Source organism: Heterocephalus glaber, unplaced genomic scaffold, assembly GCF_053883595.1.
Source record: "Heterocephalus glaber isolate CG9 unplaced genomic scaffold, H.glaber_assembly_v1.0 deba00001781, whole genome shotgun sequence".
In the NCBI taxonomy this organism is placed as follows: Eukaryota; Metazoa; Chordata; class Mammalia; order Rodentia; family Bathyergidae; genus Heterocephalus; species Heterocephalus glaber.
In genome coordinates, this window is record NW_028258467.1 from 5,612,966 (window position 1) to 5,632,093 (window position 19,128).

General features: G+C 45.0%; 1 protein-coding gene across 6 annotated transcripts in view; it reads left to right on the forward strand.

The window, feature by feature from the left end:
* The first annotated feature begins 2,230 nt into the window (after window positions 1-2,230).
* Window positions 2,231-19,128, forward strand: part of Mgrn1 (mahogunin ring finger 1) — a 53,727-nt gene continuing 36,829 nt past the window's right edge. The window contains exon 1 of one of the 6 annotated variants that reach the window (XM_087202697.1): window positions 2,231-2,568. In XM_087202697.1, coding sequence (XP_087058823.1) covers window positions 2,481-2,568 — 88 coding nt within the window. In that variant the 5' untranslated portion in view covers window positions 2,231-2,480. The remainder of the gene's footprint in view (window positions 2,569-19,128) is intronic. The other 5 variants (XM_021244468.2, XM_004864809.4, XM_004864810.4 and 2 more) reach the window with 5 other exon arrangements.

Genomic DNA, 19,128 nt, shown 5'->3' on the forward strand with positions numbered 1-19,128 from the left:
CAGCCAGGATCAGCCTGGCTGGAGGATGGACTTTGGATTTCTTAACAGGCCGAGATGGGCCAGCAGGGGCCAGAAATGAGGGAGAGGGAGAGAGAAGGCATTTCCAGCACCACTCTTGTCTTACCTGAGAGCCAAGGAGGTTGAGGACCTTGCCAAAGTTCACATGGCCACTCAGTGGAAGGTGTTTTTCCACACTAGCCTGCAGGCTCTGTGTCTAGCATATTCCACCATTTGATCCCTGTTGTCTGGCTCATCACTTGTCACATAGTAATTGTATAATAAATATTTGTCAAATAAGTAAATGAGCCACCCAAGATATTGATAGTGGAACTTGGATCAAATCAGGAAAGACCTGTCTCCCAGCTGAGTGTTGATAAGTACAGAAGAATATTGCTGGAAGGGCTTCAAGGCACCTTGAATCTGAAACACTTGAGAATATTTAATGAAAGGTCCAGCTAATGAGACACCTGCCCCAGTCCAGGCTCCATAGGGAGAATGTGCTCTTACTGCTTTTTTTCAATTTCAACATTAAAATCCTCAGGACTCTCTTTCCCTCCCCGTGTGTTGATATATGGGTGTATGTATATGTAAATATGTGACTCAATGGAAAAATTGTTTTTCTTTTTTTTTTTTTCGGTACTGGGGATCAAACTCAGGACCTTGTGGTTTCGAGGCAGGTGGCAGAACCACTGAGCTAAATCCCTGGCCCCATTTTCTTGTGTTGTTTTTTTTTTTTCCAGTACGGGGGTCGAACCCAGGCCCTCAGCTTGTGAGGCAGGTGGTGGAACCACTGAGCTAAATCCCTGGCCCATTTTCTTGTGTTTTTGAGACAGGGTCTTGCTATATAGTCCATGCTGACTTTGAACTCACTATGGAGCCCAGGCTAGCCTGAAACTCATGGCAATCCTCCTGCCTCAGCTTCCCCAGTGCTGAGATTATAGGCACACACCACTACACCCAGTTGAAAAAAAAATTTTGAATAAGGGAAGAAAGACTATATGGGGTGAGGATGTCTTCAGGTTCATCCATCAGGAGGCAAGAGACTTGAAATCTGGTACATTGATGTATTACATTACTGTCTCTGGGAACACAAGAAAGTCCCTTAGGTAAGAGCAAATCCCAGCTTGCCACTTTTTGCTGTGACACAAGCTAGAAAGGGGTACTTTTTTAAGGCTTAATTTTTTATTTTGTAAATTGGGAATGAAAATAGAATTCAGTACATTTTAAAACATATTTTATTTTTTATTAGAACACATATCAGAGAAATTTTAAATGAGAGACTGTGCGTAGCCCTCAGCACCATGCCTGGGCTATCGCAAGTGCTCAGTAAGTGTGCATCTTGGTTTTAGGGCAGGAAAATTTAACCAGCTACCTCTAAGACCTGGTCTCTCTCATCCTACTCATTTGGATTTACAAGATCTCTCAGCAATAAGGTCCATTGGATCCTGGTTTACCGGAAAGGTTGGAGTATTTTATTGTGTGAATTTAATCGCTGTGGTGAATTTGACATCTAAGACTCTTAGTCTGTCACTAGTCTTCCTAGTTGCTTTGTTGGCAGAGCAGGCTTGACTTGGTAAATGCTCTTCTTGGAACCCCAGTTTCTCAACTGAAAAAGGTACAGACAGGCTTCAGTTTGGCCACCTTACAGAGGTGTGTGGGTGGAAAGCCAGGAAGTACCTTTCGAATTTCGAGGTTTCGATCCTGACCCCGATTCTTGGAAAATTGCCTTCAGCACATTCTATATACCTCAGTTTCCCTAGTGTAAAGTGGGGAGACGTCTACTGCCTTGGACGGGGATTGTAAAACTGTATCTTCAAAGTAATTGTTCTGAACAATTGTGGGTCCGGAGAGATGCGCTGGGTTCTGTTCAAGGTTGACTCAGGTGTCTGCTTCCTCTGTGAGGTCTACCTCAGGAGGTTTGGGGTTCACCCTAGCTTCCTTCTTCGCACCAGGTAAACGTGTGCCCTCTGCTGACCGGGCGGGAGATGAACCCTGGATTTTGGAGAGGTCCAAGGTTGCCTCCGGGAGGTGTTTCAGACACCGGGTACACAGGAGGCGCTGGGTCCCCAAAAGGGTCTATGCAAGAACAGATCACGAAGAGACCGAGGAGCTACGGGACCAGCGCCGGTCTCCGGCCTCGGAAGGAAGAGCCTCCTGGCTGGGGCCGAAGCTGCCCTCCCGCGCATGCGCCGCTTGGTTGTCCCAGGCTGACCGTTCTCTGCGAGGGGCAAGCTGGGAGGCGTAGTGCGCAGGCGCGCTTGCGGCGCCGCGGCTCGGAGCACTTGGGTGGAGCGGACTCCATTTCCCGGGAAGCTGCGGGCTGGAAGGCGGGGTGCCGCGGCGTCTGGCCCGGCCAGTTCAGGTGGGGGGCTCGGTTCGAGGCGCCAGTATGGCTGGGTGTCCGTGCGGCCTGTTTCGAGCTATGTCCGCGTGAGGATACCACCGCCGCCGCCGCCCAAGTCCTGGTCCGTGCCCTCATCATGGGCTCCATCCTGAGCCGCCGCATCGCGGGGGTGGAGGACATCGACATCCAGGCTAACTCTGCCTATCGCTACCCTCCGAAGTCCGGTGAGCTTCCTGCCAGGCGCGGGTGGAACGCCGCCGGGAGGCGCGGCGTGGGGGTGGGGTGGGGCGGGGGTTGGGGGGTAGTGAGAACACAGGTGGAGGCGCCCCGCGTGGCCGCGGACCCTTTCTGCCGGGCACCCGCGGGAAGACCCGCGCCGCCTCTTCCCTTAGCCTGAGGGGTGGTCGGGGCCCGGGACGGCCTGTCCAGAGTCGGATCCGGAGCGGCTCCTTCCAGGCTCGTGACCTTGGGCCAGTTACTTAGCGCGGCCTCTGTTGGTCTGGGCGCGGTATTTAGCGGGGGGCTTGGCGCATTGTTTGTGTTTATAAAGTGTGCCGTGAAGATTGCTCCAGCACCGAGGCTAGATTTTTGCTGTCTTTGGATGCGTGGTGTGAAGACCCGGCCCTGAGTCTGGGCATTTCACATCCGATCTCATCAAAGGTTTAGCTTTCCTGGTGTTTGGGTAGGGGGACTGTGCTGGGCCCTGGCAGGTGATTATGATTGATAGGGGAGAGCCTGGGGTCATTGCTGAAAGGACCAGGACCTTCAGCCAAGGTGGAGAACAGCTGGAGGAAACCTGCCAGAATCTCCAGTTTCTGGCTGAGGTTCCTGAACCACTAGAGAGGAAGTGACTTTCCTAAGGTCCCGGAGCTGGATGGAGGCACAGCTGGGACTAGCATCAGGTGTTTGGCTCTAGAGAAGCGTGTTTCCGTTGTTTGCTGCCTCTGGATGAGTGTGGCCGGACCAAACTTTTAGCTTCAGTTCCTCACTCTCCATCTTCTCGTGGGTCATTTGCAGTAGAGAGGGGAGAAGAAAGATAAGGACTCCCACTAGGCCCAGTTTCCTTCACGTGTGATCCAGAACCCCCTGCTCCCATGCATGGGGCAGTTAAACATTCCCAGCCCTGCAACAGGCCTGCTGGCGCCTAGCATCCTCATTTTTAAACCCATCCCCCAGCTGAGTCTGATGTCTACTCAAGTTTGAGAAAATGTGCTCTATCTTGATTTTGGAAGGTGAGGGGATGGGGGCAAGGGGCATTACAGGGATGCACGGATAGGAAGTTGGCAGTTTGAGTGCAGTTGGAAGGGGATAGTCAGCTGGCCAGAGCACACTGTTGCCTGCAGTACAGGGAAAGCTCCATGTCTGCTTGTATCTGAGGCGCCAAGGGCAACCTGGCCTGGTGTGGGGCTCTGGTCCCTGGGCTTTCCCTTAGAGCAATAGTGGTGAACCTATGGCACTTGGGCTGCAGCAGGCTGTTTCTATCATTGAAAGCTGTAAAAGGTTCATCACTATCACTGCTCTCGAGTCTCTGAGGGCTGATAACCTCAGATCAGCGAAGAGGTTTGGTGTTGTCCTCTCCACCTGTGTTCTTCCTGCTGGTCTTTGGCTGAGTGACCTTGGTCAAATTGCCTAAGCTACCCCCCACTCAGTTTCCTCATTTGTGAAATGAATTGATAACATACATATACTATAAACCATGCACAAGTTGTAAGAAATCCTTAGCAAATGTTATGCTATAATGCTTAAAAAGGAAAACAGATAACTAGCCCAGATCTTAATAGCAGTTAACAGTGGCATAACAGGTATCAGAAAGTTTTTTTTTGTTTTTGTTTTTGTTTTGGTACCGGGGATCGAACTCAGGTCCTTGTACTTGTGCAGCAGGCAGCGAAACCACTAAGCTAAATCCCCGGCCCTATCAGAAAGTTCGTTGTGACACTTCCTATTACCTGGGACCTGAGCACTTTTATTTGTCACTTCACTTGGACGAATGGACAAAAGAACAAACACGTGGCACTTACAACACCACTTTCCTTCCACTGTGGTAGACATTGCCAGTTGCTCATGATTCCTTCCCCTGAGCCTGGACTTGGTTTCAGAATCCATTACAGAACATTCCGGGCAGCTGCCATTAATCGATTGGTGCTGGCCCTGCAGGTGAAACCCATTGGCCACCTGGGTTGTGCTGTCTGCAGTAGATAGGATGTTCTTGGCCAGCCCAGTTCAAAGGCTGCCCTGTCCAGGTAGTATTTTATCCCTACTGTTCCTCATTCTTCTGGGTGATGAGTGTCTTTCATTGTTCTTTCTCAAGATCCTCCTGTGCCTGGTTCTTCATTGGCTTCCCAGCCTCCCCAGAAGTCTGTTGGGTCAGGGAGGGTGAATTTTAGATAGAAGGGACCCTAACAGTACTTCAGTGTGTTTCCCTGAGGGTGGACCAGGGACCTCAGAGATGTTGGTGATGATATGAGGGGAGTCATCTCATGGACCAGTCAACTTTATGAGACGCTGTCCTTTCAGGTCCCTGTCAGTTTTGTTGATTATGTCAAGGAGAAAGTATCATGGGTGCTGTTTGTTTTGTAGTGCAGGGGATCGAACTTAGGGTCTTGCATATGTTAAGCACACACCCTACCATTGAGTTACACCCACAGCCTGGTGCTAGTACTTTTTTAACATCTCTAACGCTAATTTTCTTCTTGGAAGTTTCAGCATGGCAACAGTGCTTCACACGCGTTTAATAACATTTGCTTTATTTATTCTCTTAAGTTTTGACAAAAGGTCTACCTAAGTTACCCAGGCTGGCTTCAAACTTGTGATCCTTTTGCCTCAGTCTCCTGAGTAGCTGAGATTATAGGCATGTGCTGACACGCCTTGGTTGTTTATAGCTTTATTGGGGTATAATTTGTGTAATGTACAACTCATGCATTGTAAACATATGACTTGATTTTTAGTAAATTGGTAGCATTGTGTAAACACCACTGCAATCAATTTAGATATTTCTCTCTCTCAAATTTCTTGGTGCCTGTTGTGGTCAGTCTGTCTTCTTCCCTCACCCTGTCACTGATGTGCTTTCTGTCTTGTAAAACTTGCTTTATCTGGACATTTCATATAAATAAATCATATAATTATGTAGGTTGTTTGCATGTGTCTGGCTTGACTTAGCATAATATTTTTGAGGTTCTTCCATACTGTGTATATCTATACTTCTATTGTATAGTTATATACACTTTATCTTGTTCATTAATTTATTCATTATTCATTTTGGCTGTTATGAGTAATGTTGTTATAAACATTTATGTACAGATGTGGACATGTGTTTTCGTTTTTCTTGGCTATTTACCTGAGATAGCCAATTAGACACCCCCCCCCTTTTTGTGGCACTGCAGATTGGCTCAGAAGTGCTCTACTACTGACCAATATGCCATGCCCAATCTTTTTTTGTTTTTTTTTCAATTTATTTTAAATTTTGATACTCACTAAGTTGCTTGGGCTGGCCTGGAACTTGTGAACCTCTTGCCTCCTGTGTCACTGGGATTACAGGCATGCATTACTGGATCCCACTTTACCTTTTTATTTTGAAACAGGTTTTCACTGTGTACCCCAGGCTGGCCTCAAACTCTTGCCTCAGCTTCCCAAGGACTGGGATTACAGGTATGCACTGCTGTGCCTGGCCTGCCTATGTTTAACTTTTTTGGGGGGGGGGCCAGGAATCGAACTCAGAACCTTGCACTTACCAGGCAGGCATGGTGCCACTGAGCTACATCCCTGGCTCCAAACTATTTTTCAAAGTGACTGCACCATTTTATATTTATTTTCACCAGCAGTGTGGAAGGGGCCCAGTTGCTTCACACCTTTGTCAATACTTGTCTTTTTTTTTTGGCACTGGGGATTGAACTCAGGACCTTGTGCTTGTGAGGCAGGCGGTGGAACCACTGAGCTAAATCTCTGCCTCAGTACTTGTCTTTATTTTATTTATTTAATTTTTTGGTACTGGGGATCGAACCCGGGTCCTTGGGCTTTTGAGGCAGGTGGTGGAACCACTGAGCTAAATCCCTGGCCCTTAGTACTTGTCTTTTTGATTTTAGCCAACCTAGTGAATGTGAAGTAGTCTTTGACTGGGGTTTTGATTTGCATTTTCACAGTGACTGGTAATGTTGAACATCTTTTCATGTGCTTATTAGCAATTTATGTATATTGTGTGTATGTGTGAAATGTCTGTTTACGTTTCTTGTCCAGTTTGTAAACATTGAATTTTCTTGAGTTGTAAGTGTTCTTCAGGTATTCTTTTTTTTTTTTTTTTTCAATTTAGGTATTCTTTATACAGTTCTTTTATCAGCCATATGGATATTTTCTCTAAAGACTAGCTTGTATATTTTTGGTACTGGGGATCGAACTTGGGTCCTTGCACTTGCGCTGGAGGCGGCGAAACCACTGAGCTAAATTCCAGGCCTGATTAGCGTGTATTTTGAAGAGCAGTTTTCAGTTTTGGTGAATGTCAATTTATCTTTTTTGTTTTTTGGTACCAGGGATCGAACTTGGATCCTTGCGCTTGTGCAACAGGTGGTGGAACCACTGAGCTAAATCCCTAGCCCGGCAATATATCTTTTTTTAAAAAAATAAATAATGCTTCTGGAATTTCAAGAGTTCTTTGCTTGACCCGAGGTTACCAAGATTTTTTTTTCTATTTGTAGTTTTAGCTCATATTTAAGTCTGTGATTGATTTTTAGATTAATTTTTTTAAAAAAATCTATGGCTTTTTGCAGGTTGTGGTGGCACATACATGTAGTCCTAGCACTCAGGAGGCTGAGGCAGGAGAATTATAAGTTTAAGCCCAGCCTGGAAATTCTACCACTTAGACCTTACCTCAAAATAAAAAGAGAGCTGAGAGTGTAGCTCAGTGCAAAGGCCCTTAGTTCAATCCCCAGTACTAATAAAAAGGTTATTTTTTTTTGCATATGGAATTCAGTTATTCCAGTGTCATTTATTGTAAAGATTATCTTTTTCCATCAGTTGCCTTTGCACTTTTGTCAAAAATCAGTTAACCATTTAGATGGCATTAGTTCTGGGCTCTTTATTCTGTTTCTTGGATCTATATGTCTATGCCAGTGTTTCTCAACTGGGATGATTTTGCCTCCTAGGGTGGGTGGCATTTGGCCATGTGTGGAGACGGATGTTTTGTCATGGAGAAGTGTGTGTGTGTGGTGCTGGCATACAGTAGGTAGAGTCCACAGAGCTGCCTCCCACAACAAAGAGTTATTGGCCCTATAATGTCCACAGTGCTGAGACTGGGAAACCCTTGTCTGCCCTTATACTAGCGGCACATGGCTTGTTTACTGAAGCTTGATGGTAAGTTGTGACATCAGCTATCACAAGTTTTCCAGCACAGTTGTTTTTCAGAATTGTTTTGGGTATACTAGATGCTTGTATAAAGTTTACAAGTTCTTGTCAATTTCTACAAGAAAGTTTGATTCTGATAGGGATTACATTGAATGTACAGATCAATTTAGGGAGAATTGCCATCTTTTAGTGCTCTTTGCATCCATCAACATTATGTATCTCACCCTTTTTTGGGATCTTTAACTTCTTGATTGTGCTTATTTATTTATTTATTTATTTATTTAGGTACCAGGATGGAACTTGGCTCCTTATGTTTGCACAGCAGGTGGAGAAACCACTGAGCTAAATCCCCGGCCCTTGATTGTACTTTTTATGGTGTGTAAACAGTAGTGTTCGTTCAGAAAGTATAAATTGCAGTGCTCCTGCATACTCCACCCTCCCCCAGGACCTGACCCAGGGATGCTCTACCTTTGAGCCTTTTTATTTTTTGAGGTAGGGTCTCGCTACGTTACCCAGGTTGACCTCAAACTTGGGATCTTCCTGCTTCAGCCTCTGTAGCAGGGATTACAGGTGTTTGCCCCTGTGCCTGGCTCTACTACTTTTTTAGGTAAATTTTTTTTCTTTTTCGAGGCAAATAATATTGATCTTCTCAGCCTAGTAGTGATATAAAGTTCCCTTCTCTGTAATTTTTAAAGTAAGAGTTGATTTTGATTAAAATATTAAATACAATTATATACTTGAGTAATGACGCAGTGCTTGCAACTTGGGGAACATTATTCTCATCACATGCCTTTAATTACAGATGAGGACACTGAGGCCCAGAGGTGGGAGTGACTCAGGGTCACACAGTAAGTTCATGGCTCCCGGTCCTGGGTCTTCCCACTTGGCTCCATGGCCTGCCTATGAGGGTTCTGGTAGCCACAAGAGGCCAGCCTGACTCAGCCTCTCTGGAAGGCTCCATTTTGGGCAGAGTTAATAGAACTTATGAGCCTGTTGAAGGGTTATCTACTTAATCTTTCCTGCTGTGGGGTAGAGAGAGCAAGGTGACAGGACAGGCGCCTCCCTGCTGTGTGATCTTGGGGATGCCCTCACTGCTGCCCTCCCTCTTGGGCGACTGAGGCAGAGCAGGCATTCTGCCTCTAGGTACCGCAAGCCTGGGAATTTTCGGTTTGTCATAGTAGAAAGTGTGGGGTTCCCGGGATCTGGGGGCCTGCCTCTAACACAGATTCATCCACTGGGCTGTGAAGGGCTTGTGCCGATGTCAGTGGTCACATCGGTGGCGACAGCTGCAAGGGCTCAGCACAGGGCTCTTCATGTCCTACTGGCCCTGTTTCCGTTACAGATGTGGGGAAGCCTGGACAGGCACTGCCTTTGCCCTGTCAGACAGACATCTGGTCCCCAGGCCAAGGTCCAAAGCAGGTGTGAGGGAATCACAGCTGAGCTCTTAAAGAAGGATCATGTCCAGGGCCGGGGATTTAGCTCAGTGGTTTTGCCGCCTGCTGCGCAAGCGCAAGGACCTGAGTTTGATCCCCGGTACCAAAAAAAAAGAAAAAAAAAAAAGAACCATGTCCAACATTTTGAGGAAGTCAAATTACCAAGTCACCAGGAAAACTGGTGGAGGAAAGGAAATCAGATCCCTGACCCTTCATCCTGTGTGTGCGTGTGTGTGCACATGCATGTGTGAGTTGTGTGTTGGGCTGGGGATTTTAGCTCAGTGGTTCCGCCGCCTGCCTCACAAGTGCAAGGTCCTAAGTTTGAGCCCTGGTACAAAAAAAAAAACAAAAACTTTCATAGGAGTTGTGTGTATTCATTCTGCTCCTTTTTTTTGTTCCATTCCTTTTATGCTGTATAAGCATCCACTGCATAGATAACCCACATTCTGTTTGTCTAGCATCAGCCGATGGATACTGGGGCAGTTTCAGAGACAGACTGTTTCTCTGTTCACCCAGACAAGTTGATGCAGCTGCTCATTTCTTGAATTTGTGGAGCAGGCTTGTTTCCAGTGTCCCTGTGCTTGGGGCAGGGATGCTGTGCCATTCTCTTGGTGTTCCTGGGGCCTCTGTAAGAAGTAGAAAGAAGGCAAGAACCCTGTTCCAGGAAGCAAATTTCTCCTCTTTCTAGGAGGGCTCCTAATTTTCTCTCTTATCAGTGATAGTCAAGATGGAGAAGCTCTGGGGGACAGCTGAGCGCATCCTTTTCTGGGGACAAGGAGGGGGCCAGTTCTGTGGCCTTGTTGACCCCGGGTGGCTGAGCCTCTTTGTGGCTGTGGAAACAGCTGGAAGAATTGGTTGCTTTACAGTGAACTACCCGAGGTTGTCCTTAATAAAGTTTCTGCCTCTCTCTGTGCCTCATCTAAAATGGAAATGATAGTGTAGCTCTGTCTTGGGGTCATGAAGCCTGGTCCAGAGGGACAGCCTGTGCTACTGCTGGACTTGTAATAAAGCATTAATGTTATTCATTATTGAAACCAATCCATCAGTTGGGCACTGAGGCCCGTGTCTGTAATTCTAACTACTTGGAAGGCTGAGACAGGAAGATTGCAAGTTTGAGGCCAGCCTGGGAAGTTTAGCAAGACTCTGCCTCATAAAAATAAAAAGGGCTGGGAATACAGCTCAGTGGAAGAGGACCTCTGGCTCTGATCCTCAATACCATAACTCCCTCTTCCCCACATCCATCTACAGGAACTATGCTCCAGCTCCCCTAGATTCTTGGCTTTGGCCTGGCTCTAAGTCAGCACTGGAGGACCCAGACCCTCCTGGGTTTATTCCTGTGCCCATCCACAGCTGTAGGCTACTGTGGGGACCACTGCTTTCCAGTGCTTGACTGCCTGGGATGATTCCAAGTTCTTCTCCACTGGCCCTGCCTTCTAGAAATTAGAGACTGGGAGGTGAGAGTTCTTAGCACATCAGGAATGAACTCAGCAGGCCATGAATGGATCTTTTATCCCAGGTGCTGCCCACCTCTCAGGGTGAAGGCAGTCTTTGTTTGAGGTGTTATGAGGTGTGTGTATTCTTTTCCTCCTGCTTTGGGGCTGCTCTATTTTCAACACACTCTGTCATAAAGATTCCATAAAAAAACTGAAGATCAGTTTCATTTTCTATGTGGGGCTTGAGTTTTCCACCATAGGGGCAACTAGGCTGGCTGTGGTGGGGCAAGGACTGGCTTTCGAGCCCTGAGATATGAGTTTGGGCTCTGCTGGGCCAAGAGCTTACTCTGTAGTTGCTCCCTGACTGATATCCTGGAGGGCTCTACTTCCCCTGTCTCCTTATGGGTGGAATTCTGCCCGTTCACAGGAACCAGCAGGGTGGGGCTTTTGTTTTTCACAGAGTTTTCTGGAAAATGTCCTGCATTTTCTGCATGACCCCAGATAGTTACTGGTTATGGTCCTGCCTATACAGTCTTCAGGCCAAGTGCCTCCTGGGGTTATGCATAGTTTGGGTTCCCCAGCCCTTTGGCTGTGTCCCATGCAGCCCTAGAGTTATTCTTTTGCCTTGTTATGTCAAACAGAGGACAGATGGATGATAGATAGCATGTGGTACCTCCACCCCCCACCTGTGCCTGACCTGGTGCTCAATAGATAACCCTAGAAATGTCCTATTGGCTGCCAGCTGCCCCAGCATCTGTCTAGCTCCTCAGTGCACAGACACCTCCTGTGCCCTTGGTAGCTGGGGCCCACCCTGGGGGAGGTAGATGCTTGTTACAGGGGATATCTAGATGTCCCCTAAGAGCCTCATGGACAGTGCTTTTGAAAGGTGAGTGGATTATGGGAGCATTACAGCTGACTTGCTGTTAGTGATATAGGGCACCAAGTAATCCAAATAATGTAAATAATCCAACTAAGGGAAATATTATAACTCTAAACCTGCTAGATATCTGAAACTCGAGTTCATGTTCTCTAAAATTGAAAAATGAATTCTAGGAACAATGGAAGTTAAGAGCAGGAAGAATTTATTGAGAGAAAGATAGCTTCTGTCTAAGAGACACTGAAGGGGAACCGGAAAATGGATTGTCTGCCAACCTTGCTTCTCAAAGGTGTTTTATTGAGCAAAGCCACAAGGTGAGGTGGGTTCAAGGTAGAACAAACTACAGTCAACTAATAAGATTTCAGATATAGCCACTCAGGCAATATTGATCCAGTGGGAAATTATGAAATGGGACAAAACTATGATCAGCCAATAAGATGACAACAAGTATAGTCACTTAGATAATATTGATTAAATGGGGGTCAAATGGGGAAGCAAGTCATTTAGCAAGCATACTTGGAAAGAACAAGAATTTTCCAGGAAGGAATGGACTAGGGGGTTTTGGTCCCTATGCAAGGTGATTGATGCCTATTTAGAATATCAATCACTGTTGATCATCTCTAGAGAAGATGTGGATATAGTAGTTTTCTTTTTGAATACTGACCTTAGTAAATGTCTCAGTTGTCTTCTGTGTTGAGGACCTGGCCTTGCCTAACTGCCTTATAATATTTTCTAACTAACTTAGCTGTCTACAATATTAGGAGGTGGGGTCTGGTCCCAAGGGGCGAGTCACTGGGTGTGTGACCTGGAAGGGGACGTCTCCCTCTCTGGCTCCTTCCTTCACGTTCTGCTCCTGGCTGCCATGACGTGAGCAGCTTTCCTCTCCCAGGCCTTCAACCCTGACTTTCCTGACTATGTAAGGACTGAAACTTCTAAAATGTGAGCCAAATTAAACTTCTCGTCCTTTAAGTTGCGAATGTCAGGTATTTTTTCTTCTCCTCCTTTAAGTTGCGAATGTGGGGTTATTTATCCCAGCAATGAGGAAGGTGACTAAGGCAGGTCTGTTTCCAGAAAAGGGAGTATGGGGTGGAGACGATGAACAAAAAATAGGTGATGTCATGGCCTTTGGAGACATGGGGACCAGAATCTTTGCTTTAGTCACAGTTGTCCTCAGCTCATAGTTGGGCACTGTTCCTCCTTCCTTCTAGTGGAGCCAAGGCAGTTTATTTAGTGTGGCAGCACTGTCAGAAACCTTTTTACCTGCATGGCATCCTCAGGGGATCCTGTGTGAGGTGTTGACCTGTTATTTCCACTCTGCAGGTGAGAGGTCAGGGTTCTAGCCAATTTGGTCCCTCATTACAGGTGGGGATCCTGAGACACAGAGTCACTCAGCTGGAGTGTGATGAGGCCTGGGGAGTGATGGCAAGCAGAGAAGTGCTGTTGGAATCCATGAACAGGGTGACTGGGTCTGGGTAGACCTCTTGGGTGTCTGAAGCTGGGGGCACTACTCTTCCTGGCTCCCTACTTGGTGTCCTTGGAGAGCACTACTTTTCCAGGACATGTGATGTTCTGATCTTGCAGGTTGCATCCAGCTGGACTTAGTGACATTGTGTCAGCAACTTTGGAAAGCAGATAACTGGGAACATCCATCCATCAGAGAATGAGAATAATTTTCAGCAGGTGGAATCAGTGAGCTGTTTTCAGCCCTGGTAGCCACCTCATAGCCTTTTCTTGCTTCCTTTCCCCACAGTGGCAGTGATGATTGAGGCAGCACCGCCGTATCACACTGTGGGACCTTGTCCTGAGTGGGCTGGGTGTCTTAGTTAATATCATGGTCTGCCTTGACATGGTTGAAGATGCAGACCTCACCCCAGTGGGTTTCAATGCGGACATTACTTCTCCCTGGCTGTATGATCTGAGTAGGTTACTTGACCTCACTGTGCCTCAGTTTTCTCAGCTGTCAAACGGTAGTCACAGTATCACCCACCTCCCCTCATTTGGTGAGTGTGCATCAAGTTCTTTGTTTGTGGGCCAGTGTGGTGTCACAGGGATATAGGACAGTAACCAATCATTAAGTAATGCATGGGCTTGGTTGGAGGGAGGATGGCATTTAAACAGCAAGTAAATGAGGAAAAGCAGAGATAGTGCTGTGAATTCAGAGTTGGGGGTGGCAGGGTGTGACAGTGAGTGGGGAAATGTCTCACCTGGGGTCCCAAGGCAGGGGGCAAAGGAAGAAGAAAGCTCCTGGTCCCCAGTAAATGGGCAGGAATGTGGGTACAGGGCAGGTGGGCAGTGCAGAGTAGAATCACTTAGGACAGGATTTAGCTCAGTGGTGCTGGTGCCTGCCTGGCAAGTGCAAGGTCCTGAGTTCAATCTCCAATACTGGAAAAAAAAAAAAAAAAAAAGAAAGAAAGAAGGAAAGGGAGAAAGGAAAGAAAGAAAGAGAAAGAATCACTTAGGACAGGTACAAGTACATTCACTGTTGGGGCAAAGAGTGCCTGAAATGTGGAGAGGGCCCTGCGCTCCCTAGAACCTCCCTGAAATGTGTGGCAGCTGAATCAGACACATGGAACCCGTGTTCCTGGGACAGGTGGCTCTCGGGCCTCACAAGGACTAGTGCATCCCAGACCCACGGTCAGCAGAGGACAAGGACTGTTTGTGTGTGGATCTTCCTGGCCTTTCACAGCACAGAGGGGATGCAGAGGCAAGGCCTTTCTGTGGACATGGCCTTTCTGCTGGAGGTTTACCATGGCTGTTGAGAAATTCCAAGGCTTGGTGGATTTGGGTGCAAATTTTCCTCAAGGATCTAGACCAGGAACCTCTGACCTGGTGACTCCCAAACTCTGGTCTCTGATAAACTGGGTTTTTATTTTATTTTATTTTATTTATTTATATATTTATTGTTACATTTTAGGTATAAATTGGGTGTTTGTACCTGAACATGATTTAGTTCTTATTTTTTCTCCCATTACCTGTGTACCCTTCACCCTCTCCACCCTTCCCTATTTACACAGACTTTGATTCCATTTTTTCCTTTTCTCATATTTTTTCTTTTCCCTTTTTTCCTTTCCCCTACCCCTCCCACTTCCCCTGCAACTTTGGACCTTTTCTTCCTGTTACACAATATCAGTTATACATTTTTAAAATTACAATGTCAAGATCTAGGAGGCATTACCACAGATTTTAGAGAATTTAAAAGGATATAGAAAGCATATTTCAAAAATCTGTTCGTTTTTTTTTTGGTACTGGGGATCGAACTCAGGTCCCTGCGCTTGCGTAGCAGGCGGCAAAACCACTGAGCTAAATCCCTGGCCCCCAAAAATCTGTTTTGAAATAAATTGGACAACTTCTAAGAAGTACCTTGGAAGACAAATGAATGAAACTAACTCTGGAGGAAATATAAAATTTGAATAGCACCTATTAAAGAAAGTATATTCCTAGCTTGAAAACCTACCTATATGACAACAGCAGGCTCATATACATTTTAACTGATAAATTATATCAAACATTTAAAGCAGAAAAAAGAAGGAACACTTCTCCCCTCATTTTAGGAAATCAACATTGTGCTAATCCTAAAACTGGATGAAGATAATAGAAGAAAAAAGTATGAACATAGATAGAAATTTGTTTAACAAAACAAACTATTAGAAGTCAGATCTGGCAGGATGTAGAAAGTGGTTTTGTTATAGGGATGGCAGTGTTGGTTCAGGATTGGAAGATCCACCCCCAAAAGTCATCATTTTAACAGAGGAAAGGAAAAAGCCCTATGATCCTGTCACTAGTTGGAGAAAAAGTATTGGATTAAATTCTACAGCTGTTCATGGTAAAAGCTATCAGGAGACTAGAAGTAGAACAGAACCTTCTCAACAAATTAAAGACATGTACTCCATACTTCCAATAAAAACGCCTTATATGAATGGAGAAGATATAATGCTTTTTCCTTAAGGTGGGGAACAAGGGCAGATATGCTTATTCTTTATCTGTCCATTAAACTTTGAAACCTAGGCCCCACCAAAATAGCCTGGCAATAAAATGACACAATTAGGATAGGATTGGCAAGATAGAAGCAAAATCTTTATATGTAGATGAAATGATCATCTTAGAGAAAATACTAAGAAATCTCTAGGAGCCCCTAGAACTTGTATTTGAATTTAGCAGGATTAGAAAACACAAGGTATATATAAAAATTCAGGTCTGTGTATACTTGTTATAAATGAAGAATTGGATATTGAAATTTAAAAGTTATGTAGGAGTACAAAGGACCTAGAAAAGTTAAAAAAAAAAGTGTTGGAAGATGTTTAGTACCTAATTTTAAGACTTCTTCTAAAGCTACAGTAATCAAGGCAGTGTTGGTGTAAGGAAAGACATATAGATCATTGGAATAAAACAGAATCTAGAAATAGAACCACACATATATGGTCCACTGAGTTTTGAAAGATTATTTAACATTAGCATTTTATAGAATATAAACTCAATTCAAGAGCTGAGGAAGAGATAGTGTTTTCAGCAAATGGCACTAGAACACCTGGTATCCCTATATAAAAAATTAACCTCAGCCCTTTATTTCCATACATGAGAATAACTTGAAGGGATCTATGAACCTAAATAAGAAAGCCTAAAAGTATAAAACTTTAAGAAGAAATATAAGGGAAAATGTTTATGAATTCAGAGTAAGCAAGAACTACCTAGGATACAAAAGACATGTATAAAAGAAAAAAATTGATAAATGAGATTCCATCAAAATTTAGAACTTTAGGGGTTTTTTTTTTGGTACCGGGGATTGAACTCAGGACCTTGCACTTTCGAGGCACGTGGCGGAGCCTCTGAGCTAAATCCCCGGCAAAATTTAGAACTTTAAATGACATCATTAAAATGAAAAGTAGTCCTTAAACAGACCATATTTACAATGCATATAACCTATGACCAGAATATATAAAGAATTCTTAGAACTCATTAATAGACAACCCAATTAAAAAGTAGACATAAGATGATAAATAGCCAGTACAGCACAAGGAAAGGTGTGCAACTCTAGAATCAGAAAAATATTAATCAGTACAATAACAAGATTGAATTATACACTCATTAGGGAGATGAAGTTAAAAGTTTTAAAAGCCTTGTCATGACTTTTGCTTTTTGTTGGGTTCTCCCCCTTTGCATTTAATTTGTCACGCCCAATGGATTCATTCTGCTGGGTTTCCTGGGGTTGTGATCCTCATTGTCTTTTCCTAGGGTATTGTCTAAAATTTTTTGGAGTGCCGGTTTGATATTCCTGAAGTTCCTGAGGTGGTCTTTATCATGAAAGTATCTTATTCATCAATTTTGAAAGGTGGTTTTGTAGGGTACATCAATCTGGGTTGGAGGCTGTTTTCCTTTAGGGCTTGAAATACATCACTCCAAGCTCTTCTTGTCTTGAGGGTTTGCATTGAGAAGTCTGCTGTGATTCTGATGGGCTTTCTTCCTTTGTATGTGATTTGTTTCTTTTCTCTCACTGCTTGTAGAATTTTGTTCTTCTGTTGGATTTCTGGACTCCTAACTATTATATGCCTATGTGTAGATTTTTTTTTTATCAAGACTAGCTGGAGTCCTATATGCCTCACTTATCTGTATGTCAAGTTCTTTTCCCCTCCTTGGGAAGTTTTTTGCCATCACTTCTGTAAACAGTTTTTTTATGTCATCTGAACTCTCTCCTCTTTCTTCATTGACTCCAGTCAGTCTTACGTTATTCTTCTTTGCATCGTCTAGCAGCTGCTGGATTGATTTCTCATGTTCCTTTACAATTTTAAAGCAATTTTTCTTTTCCTGGTCACTAATTGCAATCTTATCTTCTATATGTGAAATTCTATCCTCACACTGGTTCATTCTGCTGTGCAGACTTTCGATGGAGTTTTTTATTTATTTATTTTTTAATTTATTTTTATTTTTTGGTAGTACTGGGGATCGAACCCAGGTCCTTCCACTTGCAAGGGCAGGCAGTGGAACCACTGAGCTAAATTCCTGGCCCTCAATGGAGTTTTTAATCTCCTGGAAATCTGTTTGCATCTGTTTTATGGATTCCATTTGTTTCCTGTGTTGGGATTCCATCATGTTCCTCAGATCCTCTATTTTTTATCTGTGTCGTCTCTAGATTTATTAATCATGTCTTGCACCTTGAGCAAAATCTTTCCTGTTATCTGAGTAATTATTTCTGATTTCATTTTTCCCAGATCCTCTTTTGTTGCAAGTTCAGAGAGTCCAGGTGGTTGAGTATCAGATTGTTTCATCTCGTTTCCCTTTGGGGTTGCTGTAGGTGATCCAGAAGTCTGTTTTTGAGGTTTGTTTACATGTCTTCTCATTTCCACGGGGGTAGGGGGGAGGGTGCTTCTGGCGCCGGAGTGGCTCACCTCTGCCCTGGGAGATTGGGATGGCGATGAGGGGAGCTTCCTTCCAGGTGCTGGGGCCGGCTCAGCTTCCCTGCCCTAGGAGCTTGGGATGGCGGCTGGGGAACTTCCTTCCGGGTGCTGGGATCAGCTCAGCTTCCCTGCCCTAGGAGCTTGGGATGGCGGCAGGGGAGCTTCCTTCTGGGTTCTGGGACCGGCTCACCTTCTCTGCCCTAGGAGCCTGGGATGGTGGTGGGGGAGCTTCCTTCTGGGTGCTCTAGTTTCACATTCTTTATGGCTGAGTAGTACTCCATTTTATTAAAAAACCCACATCTTCTTTATCCATTTTCCAGTCGATGGGCACTTGGGCTGTGTCCAAGCTTTAGCTATTACAAACCATGCCACTATAAACATAGGTGCACATATATCACTGTGGTATGATTCTTTTAATTTTGGGGGGAAGATACCCAATAGGGGAATAGCTGGGTCAAATGGGACCTGTAGTCCTAGTTTTTTGAGGTATCTCTGTACTGATTTCCACAGTGGTTGCACTAGTCTATATTCCCACCAACAATGGAGAAGGGTTTCTTTCTCTCCCCACACCCCGGCAGCATTTGTTTTTGGTTGATTTCTGGATAGCAGCCATTCTTTGTGGGGTGAGGTGGAATCTCAGTGTTGTTTTCATCTGCATCTCTCGAATGACCAGTGATAAACTGGGTTTTTAAAAGCTGAGGGTATAGTTGAGAGTCAGATGGTACAGATGGTTTTAGGGAAATCATTGAGGCCCCATTTAACACTCTCCAGTCCTCTCCCTGCCCTTGTCTGAGAGTCCCAACTGGTTTACTTGCATCTACTGTGGACCTCCTGTGTGTGTGTATGTGTGTGTGTGTGCATGTGTGTGTGTGTGTGAGTGTGTGTGTTTTGGTACCGGAGATCGAACTTGGGACCTTGCGCTTGTGAGGCAGGTGGTGGAACCACTGAGCTAAATCCCCAGCCCTGTATATTTTTATTTAGCTGTCTCAAGATTGATCTGTACTTTACTTTTATTTTTTTGAGACAGGTCAATTATTGTCCAGGCTAGTCTGGAGCTCCCAGGTGCAAACAATCTGCCTCAGCCTCCTGTGTGCTGGGACTGAGGTGTGCATCACCTCACCCATGTTGTGCTTCGCCTCTCCCTCACTCCTTGGCGATCTCTCTATGTCTACATGTCTCAGTCCTTTGGCAAGACTGTTTCTTTAAGTGCTTTGGAATATTTCTACCTCCTGTTGTGAACACTCGTTATTGTTTACGTGTGTATAGCCTGACACGGTAGAGCAGGTAGAACAACAGGGATCCCCAGAATCTGCTCATATTC